Raw genomic sequence first — 14,944 nt, 5'->3', positions numbered from 1 at the left:
TAATCTTCATCCAAGAATATTAAAGGAACTGGCACATGAAATTGCAAGCCCATTAGCAAGAATTTTTAATGAATCTGTAAACTCAGGGGTTGTACCGTATGACTGGAGAACTGCTAATGTAGTTCCTATTTTTAAGAAAGGGAAAAAAAGTGATCTGGGTAACTACAGGCCTGATAGTTTGACATCTGTAGTATGCAAGGTCTTGGAAAAAATTTTGAAGGAGAAAGTAGTTAAGGACATTGAGGTCAATGGTAATTGGGACAAAATACAACATGGTTTTACAAAAGGTAGATCGTGCCAAACCAACCTGATCTCCTTCTTTGAGAAGGTAACAGATTTTTTTAGACAAAGGAAACGCAGTGGATCTAATTTACCTCGATTTCAGTAAGGCATTTGATACGTTTCAGAGTAGCAGCCGTGTTAGTCTGTATCTGCAAAAAGAACAGGAGTACTTTTGGCACCTTAGGGCTGGTCTATACTTAGCCGCTAGTTCGGCGGCTGGAAATCGAACTTCCTGGTTCGATTTATCGCGTCTGGTCTGGACGCGATAAATCGAACCAGGAAGTGCTCGCCGTCGACTGCGGTACTCCAGCTCAACGAGAGGAGTACCGCGGAGTCGACGGGGAGCCTGCCTGCCGCGTGTGGACCGCGTCTGAACCGCGGTAAGTTCGAAGTAAGGTATGTCAACTTCAGCTACGTTATTCATGTAGCTGAAGTTGCGTACCTTACTTCGACTTGGGGGGTTAGTGTAGACCAGGCCTTAGAGACTAACAAATTTTGCAACAGAAAAGCTTCAAAAACAGACTCCAACAAGAAACTGCTGAACTTGAATTGATATGCAAACTAGATACAATCAACTTAGGCTTGAATAGAAACTGGGAATGGCTGAGCCATTACAAACATTGAATCTATCTCCCCATGTAAGTATTCTCACACTTCTTATCAAACTGTCTGTACTGGGCTATCTTGATTATCACTTCAAAAGTTTTTTTTCTCTTACTTAATTGGCCTCTCAGAGTTGGCAAGACAACTCCCACCTTTTCATGCTCTCTGCATTTGATACAGTTTCACATGGGGAATTATTAGCTAAATTGGAAAAGATGGGGATCAATATGAAAATTGAAAGGTGGATAAGGAACTGGTTATAGGGGAGACTACACCGGGTCGTACTGAAAGGTGAACTGTCAGGCTGGAAGGAGGTTACTAGTGGAGTTCCTCAGGGATCGGTTTTGGGACCAATCTTATTTAATCTTATTACTGACCTTGACACAAAAAGTGGGAATGTGCTAATAAAGTTTGCAGATGACATGAAGCTGGGAGGTATTGCCAATACAGAGAGGGACCGGGATATCCTACAGGAAGATCTGGATGACCTTGTAAACTGGAGAAATCGTAATAGGATGAAATTTAATAGTGAAAAGTGCAAGGTCATGCATTTAGGGATTAATAACAAGAATTTTTGTTATAAACTGGGGACGCATCACTTGGAAGTAACGTAGGAGGAGAAGGACCTCGGAGTATTGGTTGATCACAGGATGACTATGAGCCGCCAATGTGATATGGCTGTGAAAAAAGCTAATGCAGTCTTGGGATGCATCAGGCGAGGTATTTCCAGTAGAGATAAGGAGGTGTTAGTACCGTTATACAAGGCACTGGTGAGACCTCATCTGAAATATTGTGTGCAGTTCTGGTCTCCCATGTTTAAGAAGGATGAATTCAAACTGGAACAGGTACAGAGAAGGGCTACTAGGATGATCCGAGGAATGGAAAACCTGTCTTATGAAAGGAGACTCAAAGAGCTTGGCTTGTTTAGCCTAACCAAAAGAAGGCTGAGGGGAGATATGATTGCTCTCTAGAAATATATCAGAGGGATAAATACCAGGGAGGGAGAGGAATTATTTAAGCTCAGTACTAATGTGGACACAAGAACAAATGGATATAAACTGGCCATCAGAAAGTTTAGACTTGAAATTAGAAGAAGGTTTCTAACCATCAGATGAGTGAAGTTCTGGAATAGCCTTCCAAGGGGAGCAGTGGAGACAAAAGACATATCTGGCTTCAAGACTAAGCTTAATAAGTTTATGGAAGAGATGGTACGATGGGATAGCCTAATTTGGCAATTAATTGATCTTTGACTATTAGCAGTAAATATGCCCAATGGCCTGTGATGGGACACTAGATAGGGTGGGATCTGAGTTACTACAGAGAATTCTTTCCTGGGTGTCTGGCTGGTGAGTCTTGCCCACATGCTCAGGGTTTAGCTGATCACCATATTTGGGGTCGGGAAGGAATTTTCCTCCAGGGCAGATTGGCAGAGGCCCTGGGGGTTTTTCGCCTTCCTCTGCAGCGTAGGGCACGGGTCACTTGCTGGATGATTCTCTGCACCTTTAAGTCTTTAAACCACAAGTTGAGGACTTCAATAGCTCAGACATAGGTCAGGGGTTTGTTACAGGAGTGGGTGAGTGAGATTCTGTGGCCTGCATTGTGCAGGAGGTCAGACTAGAAGATCATAATGGTCCCTTCTGACAAAGTCTATGAGTCTGAGTCTATGGTGCTGGGGGTGGGGGGCAGGGCAGCCCGAGACCCCTGCTGCTCCTGGGGAAAGGGGGTGCGGTGGCCTGAAACTGCCCCAGCAGCGGCCAGTGCGGCGGGCCCAGGGGCTGCATGAGCTGCACAGGCGACCCCCGGGCCAGACACACTGGCCGCCGCAGAAGTCCCGGAGGTCCCGGAAAGTCACCGAATCTGTGATTTCCATGACCTCTGTGACAGACTTGCAGCCTTAATCATCAGTAAAGATTCACAGGCTTCTACACCAAAACACTTATTGCCTAAATCAGGGGTAGGCAACCTATGGCACGCATGCCGAAGGCAGCACGCGAGCTGATTTTCAGTGGCACTCACACTGCCTGGGTCCTGGCCACCAATCCGGGGGGCTCTGCATTTTAATTTAATTTTAAATTAAGCTTCTTAAACATTTTAAAACCCTTATTTACTTTACATACAACAATAGTTTAGTTATATATTATAGACATAGAAAGAGACCTTCTAAAAATGTTAAAATGTATTACTAGCACGTGAAACCTTAAATTAGTGTGAATAAATGAAGACTCGGCACACCGCTTCTGAAAGGTTGCCGACCCCCTGGCCTAAATGATAGAACCCCACAACTAAACTGGTTCAAAGAAACATTTCTAAGAAACCCCTCATTGGACAGATCTGGACTGAGACTGAGCAAGAACATAATGGGAATGAAGACTATGGGCCATATTCTCAGCTGGTGTAAACTGGCAGAGCACAGCTGACTTTAATGAAGCTGTGCCTATTTATGGCAGCTGAGAATCTGGCCCTATAGCTAAAAAGCTGAATTTACATATGCAGAGTCTTTAGTGTTAGCTACTTGCTTCTCCCCTGCAGGGGAAGCCCGAATATTTGTATTAACACCCATCTACCTGCCTCTGTTGTGTCTTTCTTTCTGGGCTGCTCTAAATCAATAATTTTCTTCTTTTAAGACAGTGTCCACAAGAGAGCAGAAGGCTTCCTGTGGATGGCTAATGGAATCCACCTATCGCTAAAGTAATCCTCTTCCAACTATTGTCATCAAGAGAGTGTGCAGCATGAATTTCCCCTTGAGCCATGGGGGAAGAGGTTATGGAATAAAAGGCAGAGCCTGAGTTCCACGGGGGTGATCCTATGCAGCTTTATATTAATGAATTGTGTTTAGATTCCAGTGGCGCCAATTCATAGCAACCAATATATTGTCTGTGGCAAGAACCCACAGTCAACATTCCTGAAAAAGATAATCACTTAAGTAAAGTTAAATCTGTAACAATCACAGAACATAAACCACAAAAGAATCACATGGCAGACCAAGATTCTTAATTCAAGCATTTTCATCTTGCTACTATAAGACTTTTGTATTGATACAGAATATGGCCAAACCCATTAACACTCCACATAAAATGATCACGTACTCACCTGTCCAAGATCTAAAGTGACATTCACTTCATTATACTGTAAGCCTAAAGAGAGAGGAGGACTTTGCCACCAGCGTTCAGTTCCATCAATAGCATTGGTTATTGGGTGAGCTTTATTGGGATCAGCTGCATTGCAATAGTCACAAAACTGTCCCTGAAAGACAACAGAACAAAAGATTTATGCTCAGTTTGATCTGACTGAGAATTAGACACATCTTTCCATTAAATTATGAGTGATGGATCCTACTGCTAACTATCATACTTAGGTAGGGCTTTGATTGGGTGTGTGATAAGATTTTGTTTTGCTTTTGTATGGTGTATTTCTGGTTTATTGTAAAAATATTTTCCTAATAACTAAAATGGAATGCATAATTAAAACATCATAAGCATTCATTTTCTTATATATTAAACTATCATTAAAACAATCCTCTTTCCAAATAAACTACAGTAGAGCATGTTGATATTAATAATTTTACTGACATTTTAGTGAAATTATCTAGGCCCACTTTTGCGTTGACATCAAGATATGCACACAAATTCAGTAATGCATTTAAGCATGTGCGAAGTCCATTTTTATTCAAGAAAGCACTTAGGCCCAGATCTCAAGGGTATTTATGTGCCTAACTCCTATCAATGGGAGTTAGGCACCTAATGACCTTGGAGGATCTGGGCCTTTACCCCTCATTTAATTTTAAGCACATACTCAAATCCTACACTTTTGCTGAAGTCTGTCATGTTTGTAATATTGTAATCCATTCACTGGAGCCAAAACTTTTAAGGGGTTTCAAACTATTTGCATACTGGATTCTGCATGTGGACTTCTGAGTTAGCAGATAACAGGGTAATGCTACAGACATCCCCCGAATGACTAAATAGCAGCAGATTCTGAAGTGTACAAGTTATGCCAGTGATACCACAGTCTACAGTATTTTGGGGTTCTCCATTTTCATTTTAGTAGTAGATGACAAGAGTAGACCAGAGATTTAAGTTTGGTTTCTTTCACTTAAAATAATCTTTATTAAAAACCAATAAACAACATGCCTAAACTGCTAAAAGGTGAAACAAAACATCGGAAGCAAAATATAATACTAACATACAAAACACACCAAGGAATAGCTGAGACAACACCTTTTCTCTCATAATCTCCTTCCTTCCAAAAAAACCCATCTCTGATGGGAATTTTAACTTCCATATTTCCCCCATTCATTCTTCTAAGAATTGAGAAAGAGGCCCTGTTTATAAAAAAACCCAAGACTCCTCCCCATTTCCCAGCATGCTCCAGGAGCAGAGTAATCTGTTTTTCAAAATAGTCAGTTCTCTACTGGGATTCAGTTTCCCAGCCTGCATTATTACATGGCTACTAGCCCTTCCACTCCTCTCAAAATGAACACCTCCAACAATGTGTAAGTAAGTAGTCCTCTATATACATGTTAGTTCTCTTTATCTATGCTCTACGGTACTTATATGGCCCTCAGTGACATAGTATCTAAGCACCTCATCATTTTTTAAATTTTTTAATCCTCACAACACCCTTGTGAGCAAGAGAAGTACAGTAAAAGCTGTTTTATCCAGCATGTTGGGAGAATGGGGGTACCAGTAAGTTTAAAATGCCAGTTAACTAGGAGGGAGGGAATTTGGGTGCAGGAGGGAGCTCAAGGGCATGGGGAGTGGGGCGTGGGAGGGGGCTTGGTGTGTTGGATCCAGGGGACACTCACCTCAGGCGGCTCCCCGCAAGTGGCGACCTGTCCCGGCTGCTCCTAGGCAGAGGCACGACAGGCAGCTCTGCGCGCTGTCCCCACTGCAAGTGTTGGCTCTGCAGCTCCCACTGGCTGTGAACCAGGGTCAATGGGAGCTGCGGGGGCGGCGCCTTTGGGCAGAGACAGCATGCAGAGCCGCCTGTTGTGCCTCTGCCTAGGAGCAGCCGGGACAGGTCACCACCCACACCCACACACCCTCTCAGAGACCGTACTCCACATCCCCTCCCACACCCCAATGACCTGCCAGCCCCATGCCAACCAGACTATAGACCGGACTTTCAATGAAGATCAGAAATGCCAGTTTATGGAGCTTTCCAGTTGGTGAAGTGCCGGATAAAACATCTTTTACTGTACTAACATACCCATTTTACAGATAAGGAATGGAGGCACAGAGAATCATAGAATTTAAGGCCACTAGGGACCACCAGATCACCTAGTATAACCTCCTGTGTATCATAGGTCACCAACACCCACATACTAAATCCAGAGAAAGAGCAGGGCAGATAAAAAAAATCTATGTCTTTTTTCATTAAAAAAATCAGATATTTAAATATAAATCAGATTTTTTTTAAATGTAAATATGGGTTTATTTTAAAAAATGAATCTATTTAGAATTAAATTTGAAATGACAACCTGTGTTAAGGCTTAAACTCATTATAATCTATTAAAGTCATTTAAATTAAATTAAAAAGTAATATTAAGCAGTACATTTTTGCTGCCAAGTTTTCAAGAAAGTCAGACCACTGAACTGGCGTGGAAATCACTGCCTAAGCATCTGGAACCAGAGTTTGTTGAAGTACTAACCCTTCCTAAATTCAGTGAATCTCAGAAACAGATTCCTCTGCCATACTTTGGCCTTGAGTACACTGTTACTAACACAGGTTCAGTTCCACCACTGTTAACATTTGGCAGCCCTAGTCTAGACTGGTCAGCAGCTAGTACCAGCATTTTAAGAACTGTTTTAATTAGTTTTCCTTTTACAAGATCACAAGATTAGATGGCATAGTATGCAAAACACTGGCAGCAGCTGGTCTACAGCAGAATTCTTAATGTTGCTAACAATGAGGCTTGGTCTGCACTCGCAACTTATGTTGGTATAACTGTGGGAAATCCACACCTCTGAGCGCCGTTCTACCAACTTAACTCCCAGTATAGACAGTGCTATGGCGACAGGACAGCTTCTTCCATCAAAACAGCTACTGCCTCTTGGGGAGGTGGAATAACCAAGCAGCCAAAAATACACAGAAAAAGGAGCCGCGATCGCGATCTGCGGCGGCAATTCGGCGGAAGGTCCTTCACTCCCAGTGGGAGTCAAGGACCGTCTGCCGAATTGCCGCCGAATAGCTGGACGTGCCGCCCATCTCCCGAGCAGCCGCCCCAAGCACCTGCTTGCCAAGCTGGTGCCTGGAGCCGGCCCTGGCTGAAGCTCTCCTGTCAGCATAGATAGCATCTTCACTGAAGTGCTACAGCACGGCTATAGACAAGTGTAGACAAGCCCTGAAAAAGGTGAACTGGTGTTAACAAAAGTGGGAAAAGTTGCAAAAACTGGCATAAACAAGGCCTAAAGTGGACATTAACTTATACTCAAAATTTCCTTCAAGTTCTGTCCGTGTCAGGCTGTGTAATATGTTTTGGTGCTGAATCATGGACTTTTGACAAAATGCACCCCCAGAAAAACCAAAGAACATGCAAATCTGGAGAAATGCCTTTTAAGACAATTAAAGCATCTATTTACGGAGGCTGCTATCCAGCCCTTTAAATACATAATTAAAATCAAGTTCTGGAGATCCCCTGTCTCTCTCTGATAATATATAAAGCCTATTGTACTGTAAAGGAATAATCATGAATACTCTTTAGAAAATCTAATTGGCTTCTAATTTAACTGCTAGTGGGGTTAACGAAGCTATATTTTTTCCTTAATAAAACTATATTCTACTATCCAAATACTGTTAAATAGTTAAAATTAGTAAAGTCAATTTCCAAGGGTCTCTCTCCCCATCACATTCTATTCCAGTAATGTTATTTTTTATCTACCCTACCTGCCTGCTCTTCATTTCCCCCCCTCATTCATGTGTCACTTTATCATTTCGCCTCTTAATTCTGTTATACTTCACTTTCAGAACACTTCATCTATATTTTGCATGGGGATCTTTTTACTCAGGACCATTATACGGATTTTTAAAGTTTTTTTTCATTGATATATATAATTTGGCTGCAAAACTAAGTACAAAAAAACTTCACAAAGCAAAAAAAGGACAGACAAGGAAGTGTAAATAACCCTCTTTTGCTACACACACACACACACCAGCTTTTCCCCCTTGGGTGTCCTTTCAATTAAAATTATTCTGATTCAGACAAAATAAATACGTATTCTGGCAACTTCATATGGATTATAGGATATCTACAGAGAAAACATTAAAATAAAACAAAAACATATAGTCACATCTGTCCAGATCAACTTTGTATGACTTTAGACCCAAATACTTTAAAGAGAGAAATTAGCAGAGACCCTTTGCTGAGCACAAGTTTTTGCAGAATCTGGACCTTTGTCATGAAAAAGAAAATAAGATTTTTTTTTAAGGGAGACTTGTACAAGTGCTTGGGATGGCCACTCCGGAGGGGGGCGGTACGTCCAGCTATTCGGCAGCAATTCGGCGGACGGTCCCTCACTCCCGCTCGGAGCGAAGGACCTCCCGCTGAATTGCCGCCGCAGATCGCGATCATGGCTTTTTTTTTTTTTTTTTTTGGCTGCTTGGGGCGGCCAAAACCCTGGAGCTGGCCCTGGGCTTGTATCCCACACACTTACATACACAACGTGACCCTTACATACACAACACAATTTACCTCAATCTAAATAAGAGAGAATGACTACTACCAATATTTATGTATCTATCATTCTAATGATTTTCTAAGGCCTTGACTATGCTAAATTTCTTGGGGAAATCTCCCACCATTGCACTAAAACTAGTGCAGCTCCACTGATGATAGCAAAGTGAGAGCAAGAGTGGAGACAGTACACTAGTGCATGTTCACCAGTGTTTTTACTACCATATCATCTAGACCTACTCTATTCAGGTATAATTGACACAGTAGTAAAAACACCAGTGTCATCATGTCTACTCTTCTGCCCTCACCTTTGCTACCACCGGTGAAGCTGCCCTGGTGCTGGTGCAATGGCTGGAGATTTCCTGAAGAGGTCTACTGTAGACACAACCTAAGGCACCTGTTGTGGTATCTAAGGGTTGTGAACATGTATGGGGTCACTGTATATGTAGAGATTATAATAAAGGCAGCCCTTTAGCCTTATCTATACCAGAACATTCTGTTTCTGCTGTCAGCAAAGGGTGCAGCAACACAGTGCAACAACTGGTTAGCACTTGTGATACAAGGTTAAGTTTTGTCACTATTTCAAGAAGACTTCATCCAAGATTTAATGTAGTGTTGAAAATGATTTGGTCCTGTCTACACTAGCATTTAAACCATTGTTAACATCAGTGCAGCTGCAGCTGCCCCGCTTTCTGACAAGTACTGAACAAGTATAGCATACAATGTTATAGACTTCACAAGAAATGGAGTCTGAGTTTGTGTCAGTCAATACTGTGCTTGTCGGCCTGGGTCAGGGATTAACTCTTGAGAATGTCAAAGATCATTTAGAAAAAAGGCTTGGCCAAATCCCCATGTACACAGGCTGATGAACTATCCAGGGATTATGTGATAACATGATGCTCCTCCAATCATGCTAGAACCTGGTTTGGTTTTACTTATGTACAAAGGACCAAGGTAAACCAGGGTGCTACTGTAAACTCAGGCTGTGCATTAGTGAGGTTTGCCAGGGTAGACACAATTTGTCATATACTGCACTAAGGGTCAGTGATACCATTTTCTATCACAGCCAGAAAGAACAATGTGTAATAGTGACCAGAGCATGGTTTTATAACAATATTGAAGCATGGGTCTTTAAAATAAATCCATGTCCACACTGGTCATGCTAGAATTATGCAGCAACAGCCTTGTTTTAACACAGTTCTTGCTAGTGTAGTTTCAGAGTTTTAAACTACACTCCGGTGATAGCCTTAAAGTAAAGATGAGAGTGAACAGAAAACTGAATTAGGAATATAAAATGCATGTGTTGGGAGATGGGTTATTTTAAAGAAACTGCAGCACTTGAAGATCTGAACTCAAGATTTAATAATTTTCCCGATACATAATTCAAAGAATGATCCTGCAACAGCTGGAGTTTCAGTTATGTAAAGTACATTCCACAAACCTGCCAACAAAACAGCGAGCGAGAAATGAAAGAAAATAAATTGTTGGACAAACCATTCTCCCTTGCTTCCCACTGACAATATCTACAGGCATTCCACACTGAAGCCTGTCTGGTAGACTGCACGTGTCTGAATTTCAAGATACTGAGCCTCAAGACATTGTTTGATTTTGGCTTGAATTCATCACCAGGGCAGGTGTGCATTTGCTAGTGATTTAATTATCCTCGTCTCCTGCAGTTCTTCCAAGTGTGCAGAATGGTGATCTCAGTTTGAAAACTGAAACTGCAACAAGCAATCTATGGAAGTATGCCAATGTACACAATTTACACCCAATGAAGATAAAGGTCCTATCGACACAACAGAAAAGAACCACATTGCAGGTCTTGGTTACATCATAATAATATCTGACAGTTATGTGCCCCACAGCAGGCCAGATATGCTACCAAATGCTAATTCACATCTGCGCACTACTACTATCAGCCAATCCCAGACATGCCATTTAGCCATCATTTTGAATCATTGAAATGCACAGCAGTGCACTGAATCTGTTCACTGAAAATCATCCTAATTTAGTGAATGGCCAATTTACCAATATGCTGATTAAGGGAAATAGACTGTATGCTATACTGTGAGTTGGACAGTGCCTTACAGGCTCAGCCCATATCAGGTAGTTGAGTTGTGTGGAGGGGCCTCACTGCAGTGGAAACCCTAGGAGGAATGGTGGATGACTCACACTGAATTCTTTCTGGAGCTCCCTGGGAGCGCAAACTCCACTAAATACTATGCCATGCATTGAAAGTGTACACTAAGGGTGCCAGATTAGCTCCAGAGAGCAAAGCTGGGGCCATTCTGCTCCTCCTCATCCTCTTTGGGGAGGCTAGTGATGGCACTAGCAGAGAGCAGTGATTCCACTCTCCATCCACTTTGTGGTTACCCCATGAACCAGGCATAAGACTAGGAGAAGCTGCTGGGACCGTCTCCCCTTGCATTTACAATCTTGTGTAGGGCCAGCCACAATCCAGACCTGTACATACCTCAATAGTAAGGCACAACGGAGGGAGTTAAGTGCACAGTATCACCTTAACTTAGAATTTCCTTGTTATTGTGGCTATTGTCAATATCAGCCTTAACCTTACATAAAGGAGTGTGATTCTCTCCCTGTGAGTTTTTTAAGACATAGTACTATACGTAAGTGTGCGTGTGTTTGTTTAAATCTTATGAGCTAAGATTTCATAGGAATTTAATGCACTTTTGTCCATTTTTGCAAGTCTTACCACAAAGATAGATTCTCTTCCCTTATTTAAAGTGTATTTGAACTTGAGAGGTGGAGCAGTTTGATAATATGTACACTGTCCTCTTATCACATTTTCTGTGGCTGGATTTCCCTGGCCTTTTGAAAGAATTTCCAACCCCTCTTGAATCACAACAACTGCTGGTAAACTACAGAAGTATTCATGTTATGTATCTCAATGGGGCTTTGTTGAAACTGGAGAGAGACTCTGCTATATTCACGTTTATACAAATACTGTAAGAAGCAAAGCATGTTTCCTTGAGCCAGGTCTGAGCTATCAGTAATTCTTCCAGGAATTTGGATCAGGCACAAACCACAACTGACTTCTAACCCAGCACCTGTAAGGTAAATATTTAACAAAGGGAATTCTCCTTCTTTCTATCCTCTCCCTACATACAGTAAAACCTCATTAATTCACACTTACAAGTGGTATAGTATATAAAAAGACAAAAGACAAGAAAGCAAGGATATTGCATCATGGAATTAACTTTGTTTACTTATTTGATTTTGTTTATTTGTAGTTTATATTTAATGACTTCTAATACTTTATAGAATGTTAGTAGTATGAGATCACACTACACTATTCTGCTATTAAAGCACTGCTTTAATAGGGAGAGATTGCTGCATTTTCTGTTCAAATTATGTGGTGTCTGTGTTAACCAAGTATCAAACAGCAAGGTTCAGCTGAATATGTAAGGGAGAAGGGATAGCCTTATGCTTAAACCACAGAACTAAGAGCGAAGGTATTCCTGCCTATCACAAACTTCCTCTGGGACCTTGGTCTAGTCACTTAATCTGCATCCCGGTTTTCCCATCTGTAAAACAGAATGTTGTGCAGTTTGTTAGTATTGGTAAAGCACTTTGAGATTTTCTGATGAAAGGCATTATAGAAATACAAAATCAATTGAGAATAGATTATAGTGTGATATGGAAGAAAGGCACTAACAACATTTGTTGAGGATAGCACACTCCTCTTGATCTTTCCCCTGAAAAAAATTATGGAGAGAAACTCCCCCCAAACAGGAATTATTCTTGAAATAAAACTGACACAACACAACCCCCTTTTCAAGTTCCTATAAAAATGACTTGCCTAGTCCTTCTATCAATTGTAGTCACAAGTTTGACCCCATAATTCTGTAACAACCTATTTTAAATCCTATTTTGACCCTCTTCTAACTTTCTCCTTCACTACTACCCCAAAACAAATTCCTTTGAAAGTCCTAGAGAATGTTTGTCAAACTATCTCCAACATCTCCCCTGTAGTAATGTACTGCCAGAGCTGATACTGCATGTCCATTGCATTGGATCAGTGGTTAATGTTACTTTTTCCTCACCCTCCTGACAGACAAGTTCACACAAGTTTCTGCCAAACCACCTGGGGAAAGTGTATTTCTATCAACCCACCCCTGGTAATTTTGCTTTCTTTTTTTCTCTTTGTGGCTGTCATAAGGTGCACCTAGGTCTCATAACCAGATAGGTCAGATCAGCATCTGCAGCTTTATCATCATCCTTTCCTACCACCCCTCCCCTCACACTCTCTTCTCAGAGAGAACAACACCCTCCCCCGACTCCCACAGGAATCTCTGGCATCATCCCACAGGCAGCTTAAGGTGTACATTATGAGGCTCAGGATTCAGTACTTGTAAAAACCAGGACACGTGTTGGGTCTTCTTAATACAACTTTAAAAGGCACTTCCCCCTCCACAGCCTAGAGGGCCCTTTCCTGATGCAGCAGTTATTATTATATACCTCTGCCAGCACTGAAGAAGTGGGGATGGGAACAAGCATGAAAGCCGTAAGGCATCTGATCTACTCTGCCCAACCCTTCAGTGCTTGGGAGGGATTGGGAGAGCAAGGTGATCCTGCACCACTAACTCCTGCACCAAACAGCTTTCCAGGCTGGTGGAGTGGGGGGTGGGGGGGGAGGAGATTGCTTTCCAAACTGTATTAAGAAAAACTGAGTAAGTGGGATTGGGCAGTTGGGCTCCTTCCCTGAGCACAGAGGAAATCAGGATCCAGAGGTTACAGATTCACATCTGTCAGCTCTTCAAACAGCAAAGCAAGGATGTGGGGAGGGCTGAGGGAAAACAGACACAGATACAGGAACATACATGTGCCCCTCTTCTCCCACTCCCTATATTTTTTCCTACAAACAGTAATGAGATCACTGGGTCCTGGCTTGTCTTCCTGACCCACAATACAACCTGAGCCACTTAAAAATATTCAGGGAAACATGGCTTAAAGTAACCGCCACCATCAGTTGCTTACTGGGGACTAGTCTTTAACTAGAGGTCAAACAAAATTATACTGCAAGCTTTGGGGACACTACAAAGTGCTCCCTGAGGGCAGAGGCTGTGCAGGCAAGGTGCGGTCCTGAGTTCAAGTTTCACCTCTTGCCTATTACCTAAAGAAGGGCCAGCACACCACCACACCCAAACACCCCCAGACTTTGGGGGAGCTGAGATTCCGATGGGCACTTTGCCAGGCGGGCCCATCTAGGCTTTTAAGCCTAAACTAACCTGGCCCTTCTGGAGCTCAACCCCCAACCGCTCCCCTCCCCACGCAAAATCTCTCCGGGGTAGGGGGAAAATCGCGCCGCACGGGCCACCGGCCGGGGAATGAAAGGCGGAGAGGAATGAGACTGAGCCCGGCGCTGCCTCCGGTGCACACCTGTCCCGCTTCTCCAGGGCGGGCAGCCCGTGTGCCATGCCCCGGAGGTCCCTAGCCCGTGCTAACCCGGGCCCTGCTGCGTGTCCAGCGCCCCGGCCGGGGATCCCCGCCGCAGCCAGGGGAGGTACCTGGATGGTGTGCCCCGCGGGGGAGGCGGCCGGTCCTCCCACCAGCTTGCAGTACAGCTCCAGCCGGGGCCTCCCGCCGCCGCTCTCCTCCCCGCAGGTGGCCGTCGCCCGGATGCTGGCTGTCTCGGCCAGGTTGAAATAGGGCGGATGGAGGCTGAGCCCGAGCGCCCCGGAGTCGGGCGGCCCCACCTGCGCGGCCCCGGGGCGCAGGGTGAGGAAGGGGGATAAGACCACAAGGAAGAGCCCGGCGCCCGGCGCCAGCGGTGAGGGAGCTGCGCGGCTCCCCTGCAGCGCCGCCGCTGCCATGCTCAGCGGGGTCCCCTGGCGCTGATGGGGCGCACGCGGCGGGGGCAGCCGGAGGTGAGAGGCTCCGTGCGCTCTGCCTGTGCCTCTGCTGTGTGCGGCCAGTGCGGAGCCGGGGAGAGAACACCCCCCTCTGGTGCACAGAGCGAGACACGCAGGGCAGCGGACGCAGGAGGGCTTCTGGCTTGTAATGAGGAGTGAGACATGCAGGAAATATTTGGGTCCTGAGGGCTACGAAGTGGGAGGGAGGGCAGCCTTCTTCTGCTGGACCAACAAATAGTGGCTGATAACCAGAGATGGGCCCAGTGGAGGAATCTGGCTCCCAATCCACAGAGCGCTTGGGAGGGGAGGGGGTTCTGGTTGGGTCCAGTATAGCAGTGGTTTTCAAAGTTTTTTTCTGGCGACCCAGTTGAAGAAAATTGTTGATGCCCACGGCCCAACTGAGGTGGGGACGAGGGAGTTGGGGTGTGGGAGGGGCTCAGGGCTGGGGCAGGGGGTTGTGGTGCAGGAGGTGGTCAGGGCTCTGGGCTGAGGGTGCAGGCTCTGGGATGGGGCC

General features: G+C 44.2%; 1 protein-coding gene across 1 annotated transcript in view; it reads right to left on the bottom strand.

Moving 5' to 3' along the window:
• LAMA3 (laminin subunit alpha 3) overlaps nucleotides 1-14,391 on the bottom strand; it is a 191,470-nt gene extending 177,079 nt beyond the window's left edge. Inside the window, exons 1-2 of the mRNA XM_026659438.1 lie at nucleotides 14,086-14,391; nucleotides 3,976-4,128 (exon numbers count right to left, since the gene is read on the bottom strand). Coding sequence (XP_026515223.1) covers nucleotides 3,976-4,128; nucleotides 14,086-14,391 — 459 coding nt within the window. The remainder of the gene's footprint in view (nucleotides 1-3,975; nucleotides 4,129-14,085) is intronic.
• Between the last annotated feature and the right edge of the window lie 553 nt (nucleotides 14,392-14,944).

Source organism: Terrapene carolina, unplaced genomic scaffold (genome assembly GCF_002925995.2).
Source record: "Terrapene carolina triunguis isolate 2854851 unplaced genomic scaffold, T_m_triunguis-2.0 Scaffold58, whole genome shotgun sequence".
NCBI lineage: Eukaryota > Metazoa > Chordata > Testudines > Emydidae > Terrapene > Terrapene triunguis.
The sequence above is the reverse complement of the archived record's forward strand: the minus strand, read 5'-3'. Positions and strand labels throughout refer to the sequence as shown.